This window comes from Aquarana catesbeiana, linkage group LG02 (assembly GCF_042186555.1).
Source record: "Aquarana catesbeiana isolate 2022-GZ linkage group LG02, ASM4218655v1, whole genome shotgun sequence".
NCBI classification, from domain to species: Eukaryota; Metazoa; Chordata; class Amphibia; order Anura; family Ranidae; genus Aquarana; species Aquarana catesbeiana.
This window is the reverse complement of record NC_133325.1, coordinates 154,838,579-154,856,040: the sequence shown is the minus strand read 5'-3', so window position 1 is coordinate 154,856,040 and position 17,462 is coordinate 154,838,579. Positions and strand designations below refer to the sequence as shown.

At 40.7% G+C, this 17,462-nt stretch overlaps 1 protein-coding gene across 8 annotated transcripts in view; it reads left to right on the top strand.

Moving 5' to 3' along the window:
• The window catches only part of HDAC7 (histone deacetylase 7), a 466,455-nt gene extending 451,081 nt beyond the window's left edge, over window positions 1–15,374 (top strand). For all 8 annotated transcript variants that reach the window (XM_073613657.1, XM_073613659.1, XM_073613658.1 and 5 more), the window contains 5 exons: window positions 3,664–3,782; window positions 3,884–4,017; window positions 5,070–5,154; window positions 8,808–8,952; window positions 9,682–15,374. In XM_073613657.1, the coding sequence (XP_073469758.1) occupies window positions 3,664–3,782; window positions 3,884–4,017; window positions 5,070–5,154; window positions 8,808–8,952; window positions 9,682–9,733 (535 nt within the window). In that variant the 3' untranslated portion in view covers window positions 9,734–15,374. The remainder of the gene's footprint in view (window positions 1–3,663; window positions 3,783–3,883; window positions 4,018–5,069; window positions 5,155–8,807; window positions 8,953–9,681) is intronic.
• The last annotated feature ends 2,088 nt before the right edge of the window (window positions 15,375–17,462 follow it).

Sequence of the window (17,462 nt, the reverse complement as noted above, 5' to 3'; positions counted from 1 at the left end):
TGTGAAACATGGTGGTGGCAGCATCATGTTGTGGGGAGGCTTTTCCTCAGCAGGGACAGGGAAGCTGGCCAGAGTTGATGAGAAGATGGATGGAGCCAAATACAGGGCAATCTTAGAAGAAAACCTGTTAGAGTCTGCAAAAGACTTGAAACTAGGGCGGTGTTTCAGCTTCCAGCAGGACAACGACCCTAAACATACAGCCAGAGCTACAATGGAATGGTTTAGATCAAAGCATATTCATGTGTTAGAATGGCCCAGTCAAAATACAGACCTAAATCCAATTGAGAATCTGTGGCAAGGCTTGAAAATTGCTGTACACAAACACTCTCCATCCAATCTGACAGAGCTCGAGCCATTTTGCAAGAAAGAATGGGTAAAAAATTCACTCTCTAGATGTGCAAAGCTGGTAGAGACATACCCCAAAAAAACTTGCGGCTGAAATTGCAGCAAAAGGTGGTTCTACAAAGTATTGATTCAGGGGGGCTGAATACAAATGCACACCACACTTTTTATATATCTTTTTGTAAAAAAAATTTGAAAACTATTTATCATTTTCCTTCCACTTCACAATTATGTGTCACTTTGTGTTGGTCTATCGCAAGAAATCCCAATAAAATACATTTACGTTTTTGGTTGTAACATGACAAAATGTGGAAAATTTCAAGGGGTATGAATACTTTTTCAAGGCACTGTACTTCAGCATCTCTTTACCCATAAATAATTGTAATTGTACTCCCTATCTGAGAGTGACCATGGGGGAAAAGGCTGGAGAAGTTCTACTTGTTTGATCACTCCCCACCCCCAGCATGCTGCATGAACAATGAAATCGGTAGTAGCATACCAATTAAGTCTTACCTGTGTTACTATGCACTTGTCTCCAGTGATTGACCTCTGCCTGCCTTTCATATGCAGAAAAATATGGGAAGTTAATATAACAGATGTTATGCCTTCATAGTGGTGGTATAAATATGTAGCCCAAAAGAAATTGAGATTTTTGGGCTTGGAGTCAAATTTTAAATATATTTCAATCAGTCATGGTTTCTTACAGCCTCATCCAATTCTGTAGATTGTATAATATTTTCATTCTCGCTGGTTTGAATCTCAATACCTTGAGATTTAAAGAAATTACAGATTTTAGAGTGCAGTTGTAATATGTGTGGCTAGCTTTAGCTCTCTAGCATCTACCAAAAATGTCTAAAAATCGATTTCAAGTGCCATTCCAACCAAAACACTAGTTCCGGTTTTGGTAGATTCTGACAAATTGAATCGCTGTGTGGCTCCTGTTATTTATTTGGGAAGTCCTGTGGGAAGGTCTTTGAGCTTGGATGTGCATCTGAGACAGCCATTGCAGAGTAGTTAGCCACCCCCCATTGCATTTGTACTTTACTGTGTCATATAGAGGAAACAACAGGAGAAGTGAGACTCCCCTGATTCAGCAGAAAGAGGTAGAGCCCATGCTACCTTGATGATATCCAAGAAGTAAGGTAGGGAGATGAAAGGAAGTGGTAACTGGTTCAGATTGGTGAAATATCAGTTCTGAATGAGGTGACCCATTTAGGACAATTTCATTTTTTGTTGACTGTTGGTGGTATAAATCTCAATTGTGAATGAGTTAAATGGAATTTTTGATGTGACTGTTGCAACGTCTTAATTCTCTTCCACATTATGAGATTGCTTCTTCCTGCCCAGCAGCCCCCTTCCCTCTATTCTACATCTGGATCCGTTTTACATGAAAGGCATTCTATAAATAGGTTTTCTGCACAAAGAAAGCATGATTCCGCTCACAGCTTTACTTATTTCCTTGTTGCTGCCTTTTATAAAGCCTCGTTTCTGCTTATTAGATTGTCAGCTTTGCAGGATAGCCAGGTGACAAGCAGTTGGTGGCATTCATATCCAATCATTTTATCCAATGGGTCACCAAAGATGGGCACAGAGTTGTACCTGGAAATGGATTCATGATTGAAGAGCGAAGGAACTTGCTTTAAGCAAAAACTTCCCTCTCACATGAACATAGCGGAGCCAGATATTTTAACACTGTATGAAATAAATTTATGTGTGGGAATGGGACCTGCCAGTTCACTAGATTTAGTTTAGGAGGCTAAGCTTTCTCCTGAGCTCTTCAATTCATTTTAGTTTGCTAGCACCAATGATATTTGGTATTTAAGAGTCAGTTCCAGTAAAATCCTTTTCAGTTTTTGGTTGATGCTGGAGAGTTAAGTCATCTAACAGTTCTTTACATATCTACCGGATTCAGATATTCTCTTCATCCTAAGTCGGCAAAATTGTTGTGGCTATTATAAGGTGGTGCCACTTCCATCCTCCCCCATTCCTCCATTATATTTTATTAGTATGGAATGAATACATTATAGACTGAAGTATTGCTTTTGGGTGTGCTAACCTTTTAGGGTGGATGTGCTCAGGATTTTGCATTGGAGTTGCTTTACTTGCCCATAGACATCGATTTAAATACAAAAGTAGGTTAAAGCAACAACACCTTGACCTGCTGAAAGGGAAATCAAGGAAATTCAATTATGTCAAAGCATCTCAGTAGATTCTAAAGGCATACAGATCCCAAGAAACATACAGCATTTGACTTGTTTCCAAGTCTGACGTCTATGTACACTAACACGTATGATGTTAGCATGTTATACTTGTGTACCTGACTTAAGTTAAGTTTGCAAAAGTTAAATTGTGGTGTACATTTTAAATGGATGTACGGGTTTTCTGGTAAATATGAAATTATTTTCTGTTCACCGCTTTCCAACCAGCAAGTGTTGCACTTTAAACCTGTTCTCTACCACTTCTGCTGTGCCTTTTACTGTAGTGTTCTGCATACCCTGTGTAATTCAATCTCCTGCTTTGCAGGTCTTTTAAAAAAACAAGAAGCCATGTCACCACTGCAAAGGGACACATCTTCCCTTCCCTACTAACATATAGAAAGTTGTATGGGTTTTCAGTGAGACAGGCCCACCAATGGTGACCAGGCAGTGCTGGGCTTTTTGATTATTATTTATAACAGTGTCATGTAAGCAGTCTCTGTAATGCATGTTTATTTGTAAAATAAAGATTTAAACATACTTAAACATGTATGCTAAAGATCAGTTTATATTTCTGTATGCAGTAAGAAAAAAATAAATTGACTAAAGCCAGCCATAGATGGTTGGAATCTCAGCCGGTTCAGCAGGAACTGCCTGAGATTCAAACCATGTATAGGCAGGGTAAATGTGCCCAAGTTGATTGATCGATCAACTTGGATACAACCAGCCTGCCACATTTTACATGCAATAATTGCAAGGGGCTATTATAGCCTCTAGCTATAATCACTGTGTTCTCCCGATGGGGACAGCTTCCCTGAACACATTGGCTCGGCGGGAGGAATTCCCCATAAACACTTTTCTTGTGGTTGTAGGAATGAAATTTGCTTTGTCTATGGCCGGCCTTAAACTACTGTAGTTTTTCTTGAAGGCCAACACTGGTTTAGTGTATCCATTGCATTGTTGCATTGTTCTGAGCTAAGCATGCTATTAGTGATCTGTCAGAAAACGACATAACACCAGAGGCAGCGTAGGTTTGTTATCTGGTAAATTGGGAATTAAGCTGTTATTAATTAATAAATACCTGTTCTACTCTAAACATTACCTTTTTCCTTTTATCTCTTTACAGGACTGTGGTAATGCCAATTGCTCATGAATTCTCTCCAGATGTGGTCTTGGTATCAGCTGGTTTTGACGCAGCTGAAGGACACCCAGCTCCACTTGGAGGATACAAAGTGACGCCTAAGTGTAAGAGCAGGCTAGACTTTGGGTTCTAAGACATAAATATTGAGACTATTGATTTACTTTTAGATTAAATCCGGGACTTCTCCTTTTGCTTCTGTGTTTAGGTTTTGGTCATATGACACGTCAGCTTATGAGTTTGGCTGGTGGCCGAGTGGTTCTGGCTTTGGAAGGTGGCCATGACTTGACATCAATATGTGATGCTTCTGAGTCCTGTGTATCAGCTTTATTAGGCAATGAGGTGAGTACAGTGTTTCACCGGTAAATATTCTGTCTTTGGTAGCAAATGCTCTGCTACAAGCCATCCAGCAGATCAGATGTCATGTTTTTAATTTTTTTATGCATTGGTCCAGCTTGGCAGTTGCAGAACATCTAAATTTTTAATTCCCATTTTAGAAGTGTTAATTTAGCTCCCTACACCTGCAGACACCAATTATTTAATGTTTAGTCTAGTTTAGTCTTGCTGACGACTATATGCTATAAAGAAGGTAGTTAGGGAATTAGTGGCGGTGTTTTTTGTATGAATATTGGATACTAGGGATGGATGACTCAGGTAATGCTTTAGGACGAAAGAAAAAATCCAACTATACCTTAAAGCTGAGCTGTACCCAAGCTTATTATTAGGCCCCTTTCACTCAGGCGGACCGATCCGGCACTCCATTATCCTTTATGGAGAAGCGGATGTAAACAGACGTGTACATTTACACCCGCCGATATCAATCCAATCCACTAATAACAGATGGATGGGAATACATTCCCAATCTGTCTAGCAGATCGAATGGCAGTTGAGTGTTAACGGATAGGCAGCCCGTTTACATCCGGTCGTCTATAGAGAAGAGTGGGCTGTGTCTATGTCCGCTGTACATACATGGAGCAGACATGGGCAGTCATCCGTCTGCTCGGCGGACATCAGCGAGCAGATACCCCGCTGAGAAGGCGGATTCCTGGCGGAGTTCGTCCCATGTGAGGAGAGGCATTAACAAATTAAATCACCTGTTGCCTCCCATTTATTGAGTTGGAAATTATATGAATTAATGTTGCCTAGAAGAGTAATTCAGGTTCTCCCCTTCATTTTCAAACCTGTACTGTACAATGACAGCTGGAATTTGGTTAGTTATGACTTGTGCAGACAGTTCCCCTTGTAGATGCTTTAATAAATGAGCCCCAATGTCATTTCATAGCTTCAGATAGATATTTAATATTTATCCCACTTGGAGAGGTGTTTATTATGTTCTTCTGGGAATAGTTTGTTGTTCTGTTCAATCCCCATAATTATCTTCTATCCACTTCCAGCTGGATCCCCTCCCCGAAGAAACTCTGAGGCAGAGACCCAACCCCAACGCTGTGCGATCATTAGAGACTGTTATTCAAGTACAGAGTAAGTCTTGTCTTGGTTTGGGGGTTGTACATTTATGGAGCAGGAAGCCCCTCTGTCAGCGAAGGCTGTTTGCCACGCAGTGCTCTGTACTATAATGCGTGGCAAGCACTTGCAGCTGGGGAGCACTCAGTGACTTTTCTACATAAATCTGGAAGACATAACTTCAAAGAGCCTGTCACAAGGCTCCCCATGTGATAAATCGGTCAGAAATGTTACTAAGATCTCATTTCAATTAATACCAGAATTTAATGAGAAATCAGCAGCTATAGAATCGCCATTAAACTATGTCTGAGGTCGCCAATTTGGCCAGAACTAATGAAAGCTTTCAGCAACAGCCTATAAGTATTCATACCGCACACCTCCCCACCCTCAGTGATCACTCCGGGAGGCAAGGACGATCTGGATGTTATGGTTGTCTTCTATATGCTTTAGCTGTGTTATTTAGCCTAGTAGCTTATGAAACTAATTAAAGCCCATATTATATTTTTCATTCAGCTATCGCAAAAAGTTTAAAGAATTAGGGCTCTGCTTCACGGGGGATTGCTATATTGTGACTCTGGGTGATTGAAAATCAAAGCTATTTTTCATGCATTGATTATTGGCTGTACAAGAAATATAGATCGCAGGGTCCCATGTTAATGTATGTATCATCGTAATGCCACAGTTGTTTGTGGCCATTGTAAGGTCTCTGTAACATGTGAACTAAGTGATACTTTATTGGCAAGCACGCAAGAGCGATGGTCCATTCCCACCAAAGTATATTAGTAACCCATGCATTACTGCAGTGCGTGTTGGTGCGCTGCATGCCATTCATTTTTAATGGTACCCCAAGACACTTGTGTTGCTGCGCATTCCTAAAATGCTGCATGCATGATTTTTGGTCCGTTGTGATGTGTTTAGCAGCCATTTAAACGAATGGGCTGCACTAAGACAACGCATATGCATTTAACGCACTGCATCAGGGCAGACTAGTATGAATGGCTCCATGCACCTCATTTAAAGTCCCACAATTTCCCTTTTGCCTGGTATGAATGGGATTTTATGTGTATGCAGTCGCAATAATAAGAGAGGCTTCGTATTAGGTTAAAGTGAATGTATTGCTAAAGCTTTTTTTTTTTAAAACTTTTGGACAGAGTAGGAAAGAGTTAGAAACCCTGATGTGTTTGTTTTTTTTGTTATTGCTGTCTGTATTGCCACTGGGTAGATTTCCCATTTATGAGGTCTGTTTATTGTTTTTACCCAGTATTCACACAATTTTTACCCAGTATTCACACTTTTTTTTTTTACATAGTATTAACTAAAAAAAAGTGTTTAATCTTGTGATTTTTTTTCTTTGTTTCCTGGTGGCCATTTTTAGAAGATAGAAAGTGATGGGAAATAATTTTATCTCCGTCAGAAAGCAAGAGGTTAGGAATGTTTTTCAATGGGGATATCTGGCGATCCAAGAGGGTAATCCCCCTCATGTTGTAGAAATTTAGGCTGCTTTCACACTGAGGCGCTTTACAGACACTATAGTGCTAAAAATAGCGCCTGCAATGCGTCTGTAAAGAGCCTTTCCTCTCACGAGCGGTGCGCTGGCAGGAAGCCCCAAAAAGTCTGTACACTGCTTCTGCAGCGCCCCTGACCATTGATCTCAGTGAGCAGCGCTGCCAAAGACCTGGCAAAACACCACTGCAACGGCACTCTGAACCCATTTTGGCCTCTAGCGGGGGTTAAAAGTGCCCCGCTAGTGGCTGAAAAGCTCAGGCAAAAACTACGGTAAAGTCGACCGCCCCAGTGTGAAAGTAGCCTAAAGCCTCGTACACACAACCTGATTGTTGGCCAACAGAGCGTCAGACTTTTGTCCGAAGGGCGTGTGCCAGGAACTTGTCTTGCATACTAACAGCACACAATTGTCGGTCAACAAACATGAACGTAGTGACGTACTATGTGGAATTTCAGCTCTTGAGCGCCATCCTTTGGGCACCTCCTGCTAATGTCGTGTTTGGTGAGCATTGATTCCGAGCATGCGTGTTTGTACTTTGGACTTTTGTGTGACGGACTTGTGTACAGACGATACGAAAATCTGACAACAGACCGCTGTCTGCTGAAATTTTACTAGCCTGCTATCCAACATTTGTTGACCGAAAGTTGGACAACAATTGTCTGAAGGAGCGTACTAACGGTCGGATTTTAGGCAAATAGTCTGTCATCACACAATTCCCTGCCGAAAATCCGATCGTGTGTACGAGGCTTTAGTGTCTCTTATGGTTGCGTCAACAAGACTTAAAACAGGACATAGCACAAATTAAACCAACAGGCTTTTTAACCCATAATTTCTCTATCCAAAAAATATTTGGCTTTATATACAACGTAGACCCCACACCTGTGCATTTTAGGTTCATTATGTTTAATAAAAAAAAAAAAAGTCCTGGATGTTGTATAGAGTTTAGTGGTAATGCCTCTAAAATGTTACACATCGCACACATGTGAACCAGCCCCAATGGACTCAGTGTATTTACAGTGCCTTGAAAAAAGTATTCATACCCCTTGATATTTTCCACATTTTGTCATGTTACAATCAAAAACGTAAATGTATTTTATTGGGATTTTATGTGATGGACCAACACAAAGTGGCACATAATTGTGAAGTGGAAGGAAAATGATAAATGGTTTTCAATTTTTTAACAAATAAATATCTGAAAAGTGTAGCTTACATTTGTATTCAGCCTCTCTGAATCAATACTTTACAGAACTACCTTTTGCTGCAAGTCTTTTTGGGTATGTCTCTACCAGATTTTAGAGAGTGAAATTTTTGCCAATTCTTCTTTGCAAAATAGCTCAAGCTCTGTCAGATTGGATGGAGAGCGTCTGTGAACAGCAATATTCAAGTCTTGCCACAGATTATCAATTGGATTTAGGTCTGGACTTTGACTGAGCCATCCTAACACATGAATATGCTTTGATCTAAACTATTCCATTGTAGCTCCGGATGTATGTTTGGGGTCGTTGTCCTGTTAGAAGTTGAACCTCCGCCACAGTCTCCAGTCTTTTGCAGACTCTAACAGGCTTTCTTAGTTGTCCTGTGGATAGATTCTCCCACCTGAGTTACCATGGGCCTCTTGGCTGATTCTCTGATTAATACTCTCCTTGCCCGGCCTGTCAGTTTAGGTGGACGGCCATGTCTTGGTAGGTTTGCAGTTGTAAATACTCTTTCCATTTTCAGATGATGGATTGAGCAGTGCTCTATAAGATGTTCAAAGCTTGGGATATTTTTTTTATAACCTAACCCTGCTTTAAACTTCTCCACAACTTTATCCCTGACCTGTCTGGTGTGTTCCTTGGCCTTCATGATGCTGTTTGTTCACTAACAAACCTCTGAGGGCTTCATAAAACATTCACATTTTTGGTTGTAACATGACAAAATGTGGAAAATTTCAAGGGGCATGAATACTTTTTCAAAGCATTGTATATAAGTAAGGATTCTGCTCAAATCAGTATAATCCTGGCATAAGGCAGGTACAGTGATAGGGGTAGTCCCACTAGTAAATGAGAGTCTTTTTTACATATTTCATAAAGATTTTAAGGGGGAAAAAAAACAAATTTTTACTAATTGAAATATACTGGAAGCCCTAGTGCACTATACAGTAATGATTGTTTTTCTTAAACCACAGGTAAATATTGGACATACGTGAAGCGGTTTGCCTCCAAGGTTGGGTACTCTCTCCTGGAAGCACAGAAACTTGATCGGGATGAGGTGGACACTGTGACTGCCCTGGCCTCTTTGTCAGTAGGACGACCAATGGCAGCAGCTGGGAAGTATGTCTTTTCAAATTGTCGTTGTCCATAAGTGTTAAAACAATAATGATTCAGATGTTTCATAGTTTGAATAGAGGCAATACCCAATTACTGATGGTAAATTGCAGTCTTTTTCATTAGGGTGCATATAAAGTAGAATGCTAGTGTATCTGTTTTTCCATGAAATGGATATTAATAGAAATATAGTCAGGGAAGAAACCTAACAGATACACCCAGCTAATGAAATATGTTCTGTGTGTTTGTGGCTGGCAGATATGTAATCTCACAATTTTACATTTGTGTTCAGTTATGGCTCCATAGGCGCAGATTATCACTATGATATAATGGTTTGCTTTGCTTGTGCAGCTATATGTATGTACATAATAATCTTTTAAAAACATTAAAAATATATTTTTCTTTCAAAAATGATTATCTGATACAACTAAGAAAAATGTAATTTGATTAAATCCAATTTGCCTTCATAGGTCATCTTTTTGGTAAAATGGTCATTCATAGATTGATTTGATTGCTTACTTCAGTTGATACAGTATGCGAAAGAATGATCCTTTTATTGAAATGGACATTATATTCAGCAATCCTATTGTTACCTGTAGGACCAGTATTGGTATAACAAAATTCCATTGAAAATGAAAGTGTGTGGTCCTTATTTTCATGATTTTGGCTTTTGAAATGCAGGCTATGTTATAGATGTTATAGATGATGTAAATAATTTCTATTTGCTCCCCACAGCAGTGAACCTCAGGAAGAACCCATGGAGGAGGATGGTCCCATGAGTCTATGACCTGGCGAAGCAAACAGCTATTCTAATGGATAAGATGAGCTACTTTTCAAGTTCATTCAGTGGTGCCGTTTGCTTTATTAATCTTGACTCAAAGATGAGCTAGACCCTAACCTGTGAGATCATTCCTGGAGCTGCACCAAGCCATCACGCGTTAGCATGAGTTGAACATGGGATCTTGCTTGAGTAACGGAATTCCATTTGTTGCCTGTGCACATAAATTTGTACATACAGACACTTTATTGTCATATTACTGTGGCTATGCACCAAGAGGACATTGCTGAACTCGACCAAAGATATCATTCACATGAGGTGGTAACCATGTGAAAGGAAGACAACAGAAGTTACTGACACCGTCCGTCTTACCCAATATATATAAAAATAAAGTGTACAGACCTGTGAAGATGAACATTACTCTTCTGTGTAATTTAGTGTATAATCAAATGCTAGTTGTGCTTCAACATTTTCACATACTTTACAGATTGTACCCAATTGGTTGATTTACCAAGCTCAAGATTGGTAGACAATTTTCATGAAATCATTTTGCTGGAAATGTGACAACTGTTCTTAATGCCAAACTCCGCTATGTGAAAACGCATCAAATCGCTTTATCATGTAAAAATAAACGGAGCACTGCAGGATGATCCTGCAGCCTGACCAAAGCGGACCTTTCTGTACAGGAGAAACTTCATGTAGACCACTCACTGGAGATTCACAAGATGCTGATAACCTAGAATGAGACTGTAAGTGCCTGGCACACCTGGAAGTTAGAAAATGCCTTTTTGCTTTCTAGATATTCCGAATGACCACTAATCGTTACGTGGATGGAATGGATTTTGTGTTGTTCATTTGCACTATGGGGGCGTCACCCCCCTGGCACACCACATACAGGATAAAGACAATTGAATATCATGTATTACCTTCTAACAGACTATGTAAAAAATAAAATCCACAATGGACCATTTTGCTGTAAAATATATGCTTGATGAGACAATCTGAGGAAACTTTGCAATATAAGTCATTTTCACATTCCCATGTGCACTAGGTAGTCACATGAGCGTTTGAAAAGTTATATGGTGCAGATATTACAGAAAAATTTAAAACATTTTGTGTGTTGTTTTTTTTTTTTTTTTTTTTTTTTTTTTTAACCATGTGTTCAAAATCTTTTAATTATAGTAAGTTGTTGAGATAGGTATTTTCACAGATACATGCACTTTTTGAGCCCCTATATATAGTTTTCAAACTGTCAAAAGTTAACGATTATCTCCACTAAAACACTCCGTACTCCAAAAAAACTGCATCATTGTGGGGCCTGCGTGTTACATGTATCTCTGCTTTAATTAGTCAGGTCACCCTAGACCAAATGTGTCAAACACAAAGCCCAAAGGCAGAATCCAGACCACCAGGCTATTTCATGTGGCCCTAGCACTGCTCCTGCAGCTGCAACACCCCCCTCATCTCCGCCCCTGCATTGTCTCAGCAGTCAGCAGCAGAAAGAAGGACAGGACTCCTCTGCCAGATCCTGCCAGTCTCTGTGCAGTGGAAGGTAGGCTTGCCTCCTCCCCTGGTCTTAGCAATCAGCTAACTCCAGCCCTCATCTGGTCCTCCTCCAGACCCTGTTACTTTCTGCTTCCCATCTCCGCCCCAGCTTCTTCCTGTCAGCAGCACATAGTAAGGTGGGGTGCACTGTGATGCAAGGGAGGTTGCGGGACTCCTGACTTCTGATGGTGGGGGGGCTCTTGACATCTGATGTAACGGGGGTGGGGTGCTCTGGAAATCTACTCTTACAATTTACAACCGAAGGTGACCATTAATGCTGATGGGGCACACAATGAAATTGAGTTTGACACCCCTGCCCTAGACCAAGCTAAATGGATAACACAAGCTCTCTAGTGTATCAGTGTTTTTACTTTCTGCTGGCTGTGGTATTAAATAATCTGGTGTCCATTAAAGCCTAAGCCACCCCAATGTTATCTATTTAGTATTTTGAGTGGATGTTCACCTTCTGTTTATTTGACTGCATGGTCAAGCAAAATAATATTAGTCCTTCTACCTGAATTATTCACAGGAAGGAAATGGTTAAGTGAGCAATGTCTACCTGACTGGGCTAGAATCCAGTTGACTTGGTGGAAGGAGAAATGATCACTCCATTGGAGTTGTTTGATGATAGAAGTTGGATGAAGAAGTTTGGTATCCACATAATAGTGAGAATCCATTTTAGCAGGAGGTAGTCTTTAATGGCCCAGATCGGGGGTGAGTATAGGTAGGAACAGCAGAGGTCCCACACAAACTATTTAATAGCCAAGCTAATTGCAGAGTGTTTAACATTGTTTTAGTGGAGTTCTTATAAACCTTCTGGTAAAGCCACCAGATGGATAAAACTCAATCATTTCACAACCCAAACAAGTCCATTCCATGTCCATGAAAATAAACCTATCGTGCGCTGTATATTTCATTTCCAAGCCGTTCACAATGGTTGTGCTGAATTTTGATTTGCAGTTTGAGTCTATATCTGTATAACCACTACAGTAGAATGCCTCCATGTTAAACCAATCCACAGTTCCTTATTGTCTGACTGACTGTATGGAGGTCTTCCGCCATCTCCACAGAAAAAAAATGTGATCATATAGACTCTGCTAATACACAAGTCCTGCTAAGAATCATGTGGATTAAGGAGTAAGCAGCGGGATTTACACTGGTACTGTGCTTGTGATGTCTTTCCTTTTATCATCCGCCAGGTTTTTTGCTTGCTGCGTTCGCAATACCTGTCAATTTTGGAGCTCCAAAGATCTTTGAAGTGATTTCAGTAGAAAAGAAAAATAATAATGTGTACCTCTCCAGTCTCACACTTCATACCCCTGTCAGGTGTGATGACTGCAAAGCATGAGCGGCTGATCTGTAAATCAAACAGTTGGCTGTGTCCCACTCTCACTGGGTCCTCCAGTTCAAACACCGACTTTCCTTTTCTCTCTGGGATTTAGGAACATGCTGGCCTATGTTTATTCCTCCCCTCCAGCACAAACTGTATCAGTTCTAGAAGTTATTCATGTGTCAAAAAAGGGAAGGCATTGCGCTTTTTGTTAAAAATTATAAAGACTAGAAGTCTTTTATATTGGCCAACATCTGGTCTGGATAATGTATTGTGTTTAATCTCAAACCACTTGGAATGCCTCGCCACACAAAACAATTTACCCCCTCAATGTAGAAGTTTTCTAAGAAGTAACAGCACACTGACACACCACAAATCACTTCAGAGGCACTGAGACCAGTTCACTGGCTAGGCCAACATTCCATGTCTGTTCACCTTTATCACTACTGTATACCTTTGGACAGTCCATCTCTTGATGTTCACTTTTGTATGAAGAAATAATGATAGACAGTGTGAAATTATTTGAAAGCTAATTAGGGAAATAGCTGTAATTAAGAGAGTAATTGCACATGTTTATGCTAGGTTATACAATTAGTAGAAGTATAGGATGGACTGAACATTCCGAAGTTTACAAAATCAGAAAAAAATGGCAAACAGATGCCTTTGTCATGTTCTTACTTGACACCATGAAGAACAAAAAAGTGGGGTGGGGGAAGTAAATATGTGACATGTTTTTAAAGTATGTGTCAAATAAGGCCCCTTTTATACGGGCCAGATCCGTTTTTCTCAGCAGGGGAGCCACCTGCTGATCCCCTGCTGAGCGGAGTGGTCAGACGACAGCTCAGTGCCTGCTCCGCTTATGCAGAGTGGACATGGACACAGCTCGCTCTGCTTTACTATGGGCATTCGCATGTAAATGGAACAGTTGTCTGTTTACACCCAACTGCCTTCCGATCCGGCCAGGCCAAGAGGAACAGATCCCCTTCCGTTTGGTTTTATCGGATCTATGGGCAGTCCATTTACATCTGACTGCCCATAGAGGAGAATGGAGGGTCCGATCGGGTACACCTAAAAAAACGGACAGGCGGTCCCAATCAGACCTTTCGTGTGAAAGGGGCCCAAGTGTTGAATAGGGTCCCATTTTGAGATGATGAAACCGATTCCATAGCACTTATGGCATACTAAAGTAACATGAAATAATACCGACATAGTGGAAACTTTAGCATGACTTGTTTTGCTGCTTGATGAATCAAGGCCAGTCTCTGAAAATGTCTTGTACGTGCAGGGTAAGTTGTAACTTGTAAGAACCTCTTATGCCCGCTTCTCCTGTATGTCAGGTTTGGACTCCTCTAATAAAGCAGTATGAGAAGCAACCCAACAGCCAATCAGATTCAACTTTACTGCATTCATGTCAGCAAAATAGGGATTCTAATTGGTTCTTTTTCATTTAACTGAACAGAGCACTGTGCCTTTAAAAAAAAAAAAAAAAAAAAAAACGTAAATCTTATGTGTGAACTGCGCACACTTACAAACTATTAACCTTTACTTCTTTAGCATATTCAGCAATACAGATTTTTAAAATAGAATTAATCCTATTTTGGAATCCTATTGCTCCAGCTTAGAGAATGTAAATGCGTCATCTGGTCTAACATGAACTGTGTATTATATCCCATACATGTATCGTCTGTGATCTACCAGCATGGGTTGTCCACAAAGTAGTGCATTATTATATAATATATTTCAATGCCTAATTCGATTTGTTGTCTAGAAAAATATGACAAACTCTTCTCATTAAAAAAAATGCAGTTTCAAAGTTGGCTTTGCTTTTACAGAAAGCTAGACATTGAAGCCATACTGTTTCATCTGATCGAAATATTTGTAGATAACTGTTAATTAGAATAGTTATATGTTGATGGCTATATTTATATAGTTAAAATCATTTTTAACAGTTTTTTTTTTTGCAAAATAAAGACCAATTTTGATACTGTGTAATATACCATTAAAGCAGCATTGTTAAAATGCAAAAAAACATTTTATGGGCAATGTTTTTCACATTAAAAATATAAAGAAGATTAGCATTTGTACAATGTTAAATAATATGCCATTTGCTAGTCCATTGGTTTAAATAGTGTGTAAATGTAGTCACTATTCCCAAATATGCCTGTTCTGTCTGATAAATGTAACTGCAATTCTGCTCCTAACCACTTGAGGTCGCTATTTTCAAAGGAGAGAAGCCATGCAGCTTTTGCAAACTGTGAGCTACAAAGTTTGATTTAGGAATCAGAATAAGATTTTTCTTAGCTATATAGGTCATCCAGATCTTGCACCTTTCACAGTGTTTCAAAACTCCATTTCATGGCAATTCATTTAGTTAATTTTCAATGCATCAGTGACTTTCAGTCTCGAAGGGAAATTCTAATGTGCTAAGAAAGAAAACATGAGCTACAGGCCAAAGACGGGAATTGAAAAGGGTGATAGGTGATTGTATATATACGCTTTTCTTCTCCTCACTTGGGTCTCAATGAAAAGGGCTTCCACTTTTGGAATTTTGTACCATGAAAATCTTTCCCCCCTAAAAGAAGGCGTGCATTTGTGCATACGCGGTCCAATGAAGGCATTGTGTTTATACAACTCTTTGATGTTGTTATAGATGGCTTGGGATACGGACCTCCTGTTTTGTCTAGAAGAAAATTATAAATATATATGTATATCTTTATATATTTTTTGTAAAAAAAAATGAAATTTGAGCAATAAAATGTATTTTTTTTTCTTGAACTGTGTATGCTTTTGCTGGGTTCTATGCATTGTTTGTAATTGTGCTTACAGGGTGCAACCATGCTCTATATCTTTACACATGCAGGCTTTGTTTTTTGCTTTGCAGTGCTTACTTCATGCTTGTGCTTCAATGCAAACCTATAAGCTGAAGCCGGACAACTCTTAGGAGACCGTGTAGTCCAAATGTGGCTAATTTCCTAACAGTTGTTAATATAGTAATTGCACTCGACCACTAAGAGCTTCCTCTAGTGACTACCCTACAAGCTCCATAATGCAATAATAAAAACTGAAAAACAAGCTTGTAAAAATGAAAAAGTCAAAACTTACTTTAAAGTTATACTTTGTAGAACATTTTCCTTACCCTTTTGCCAATTACCCCCTTCCCAAAATCACTATACTTGCTTAGATCTCACTCAAAGGCCCGCTGCATTTTGGATTGAGATGATCCGTCAACTTGCCCCATGGGGCTAAAGTGTGCGAATGTTGGATCAAGAAGTTGACAAAGGCATGAAAGCAATGCTGCAGACCTCAGCAAGATCTAGGTAAGTCTAGTGATTATGGGTAGAGGGTTAGACCTGTCTAATAAGGTTGGGGCAAAAGTGTAAGAAAACTTTGTGGGAAAATTTGCTTACGTGTCTAACATTAACACTAACTATCCAACATTAACACTAACAAACACTAACACTATCAAAATGTGAATGTTAAACAATGTATTCAAGTAAAAATGTTCATAGAAAAAAAAAATCACATACATTTTTATAGAAAATATTTGTAAATTAATTTGATATTTTTGACCACCTGTGATCAGTAAAGACCAATAGTGGTAAGTTAGTAGACAAGAGATCCACATTGTGAGATCTAAGCTTCCTGGTATACTATACTATGCTATACTATAACAACCCTCAAAATTTCCACTCGCCTGCTGGCATTTTGTGAGTGGAGAGGGGGTGCTGAGAGCAGATGAGCACCCAACTCTCCAGATGCCTGAATGACAGGAGTGACGCTGCCGTCACTCCTGTCATTCTGAGCAGCACACAGTGCAGGCTGCTGGAGGGAGGATTTTGCTCCCCCCTCACTCCAAGCTTCAGTACTGGCAGTTTCAGGCACCTACCTGAACGGCCACCCGCCTGCTCACCTGTCCACCTACCTGAATGGGTGCCCACCTACTCACCCATCCACCTACCTGAATGGCCGCCCGCCTGCTTACCCATCCACCTACCTGAATGGCCGCCCGCCTGCTCACCCATCCACCTACCTGAATGCCCGCCCGCCTGCTCACCCATCCACCTACCTGAATGCCCGCCCGCCTGCTCACCCATCCACCTACCTGAATGCCCGCCCGCCTGCTCACCCATCCACCTACCTGAATGCCCGCCCGCCTGCTCACCCATCCACCTACCTGAATGGCCGCCCGCCTGCTCACCCATCCACCTACCTGAATGCCCGCCCGCCTGATCACCCATCCACCTACCTGAATGGCCGCCCGCCTGCTCACCCATCCACCTACCTGAACCACCCGCCTGACTGCTCACCCATCTACCTGTCCGGCCACCTGCCTGCCTGCACTTCTGGAATAAGATGTGAACTTACTGGGAGTGAGTGTGAGTTGAGGTAAGCTCAGCTGACTGCACTTGTTTCATTGCTCCAGCAACCTGTCCAGCAGCATAACACTAGGGGAAAGTTAACCCCCCCATATGCATTGGTCTTAAAGGCAGTGAATGTTAACCCCTTCACCCCCCACCCCCGCCTTGCATTGGTCCTCATGGCAGTGATATTTTAACCCACCACCCCCCTTCAGCATTTGTGGTAATGTCAGTGAAAGTTAACCCCCTCCCCCACATTGGGGGTCATGGGAGGGGTAACATTTCAATGCCACTGATCACCAGTGTGGGGGAGGGGGTTAATAATACTGGCACCTGTGCTAATGATTATTAATGTGTCCACTGACATCAAAGCTGGAAATACTAATGCATCCTCTGACACCAGTGTTGGGGGTTATTATTGTGTCCACTGACATCAATGCAGGTGGTTATTTATCCGTCCTCTGATACCTGTGTTGGGGGTTATTATGGTGCCTGGCACCAATAC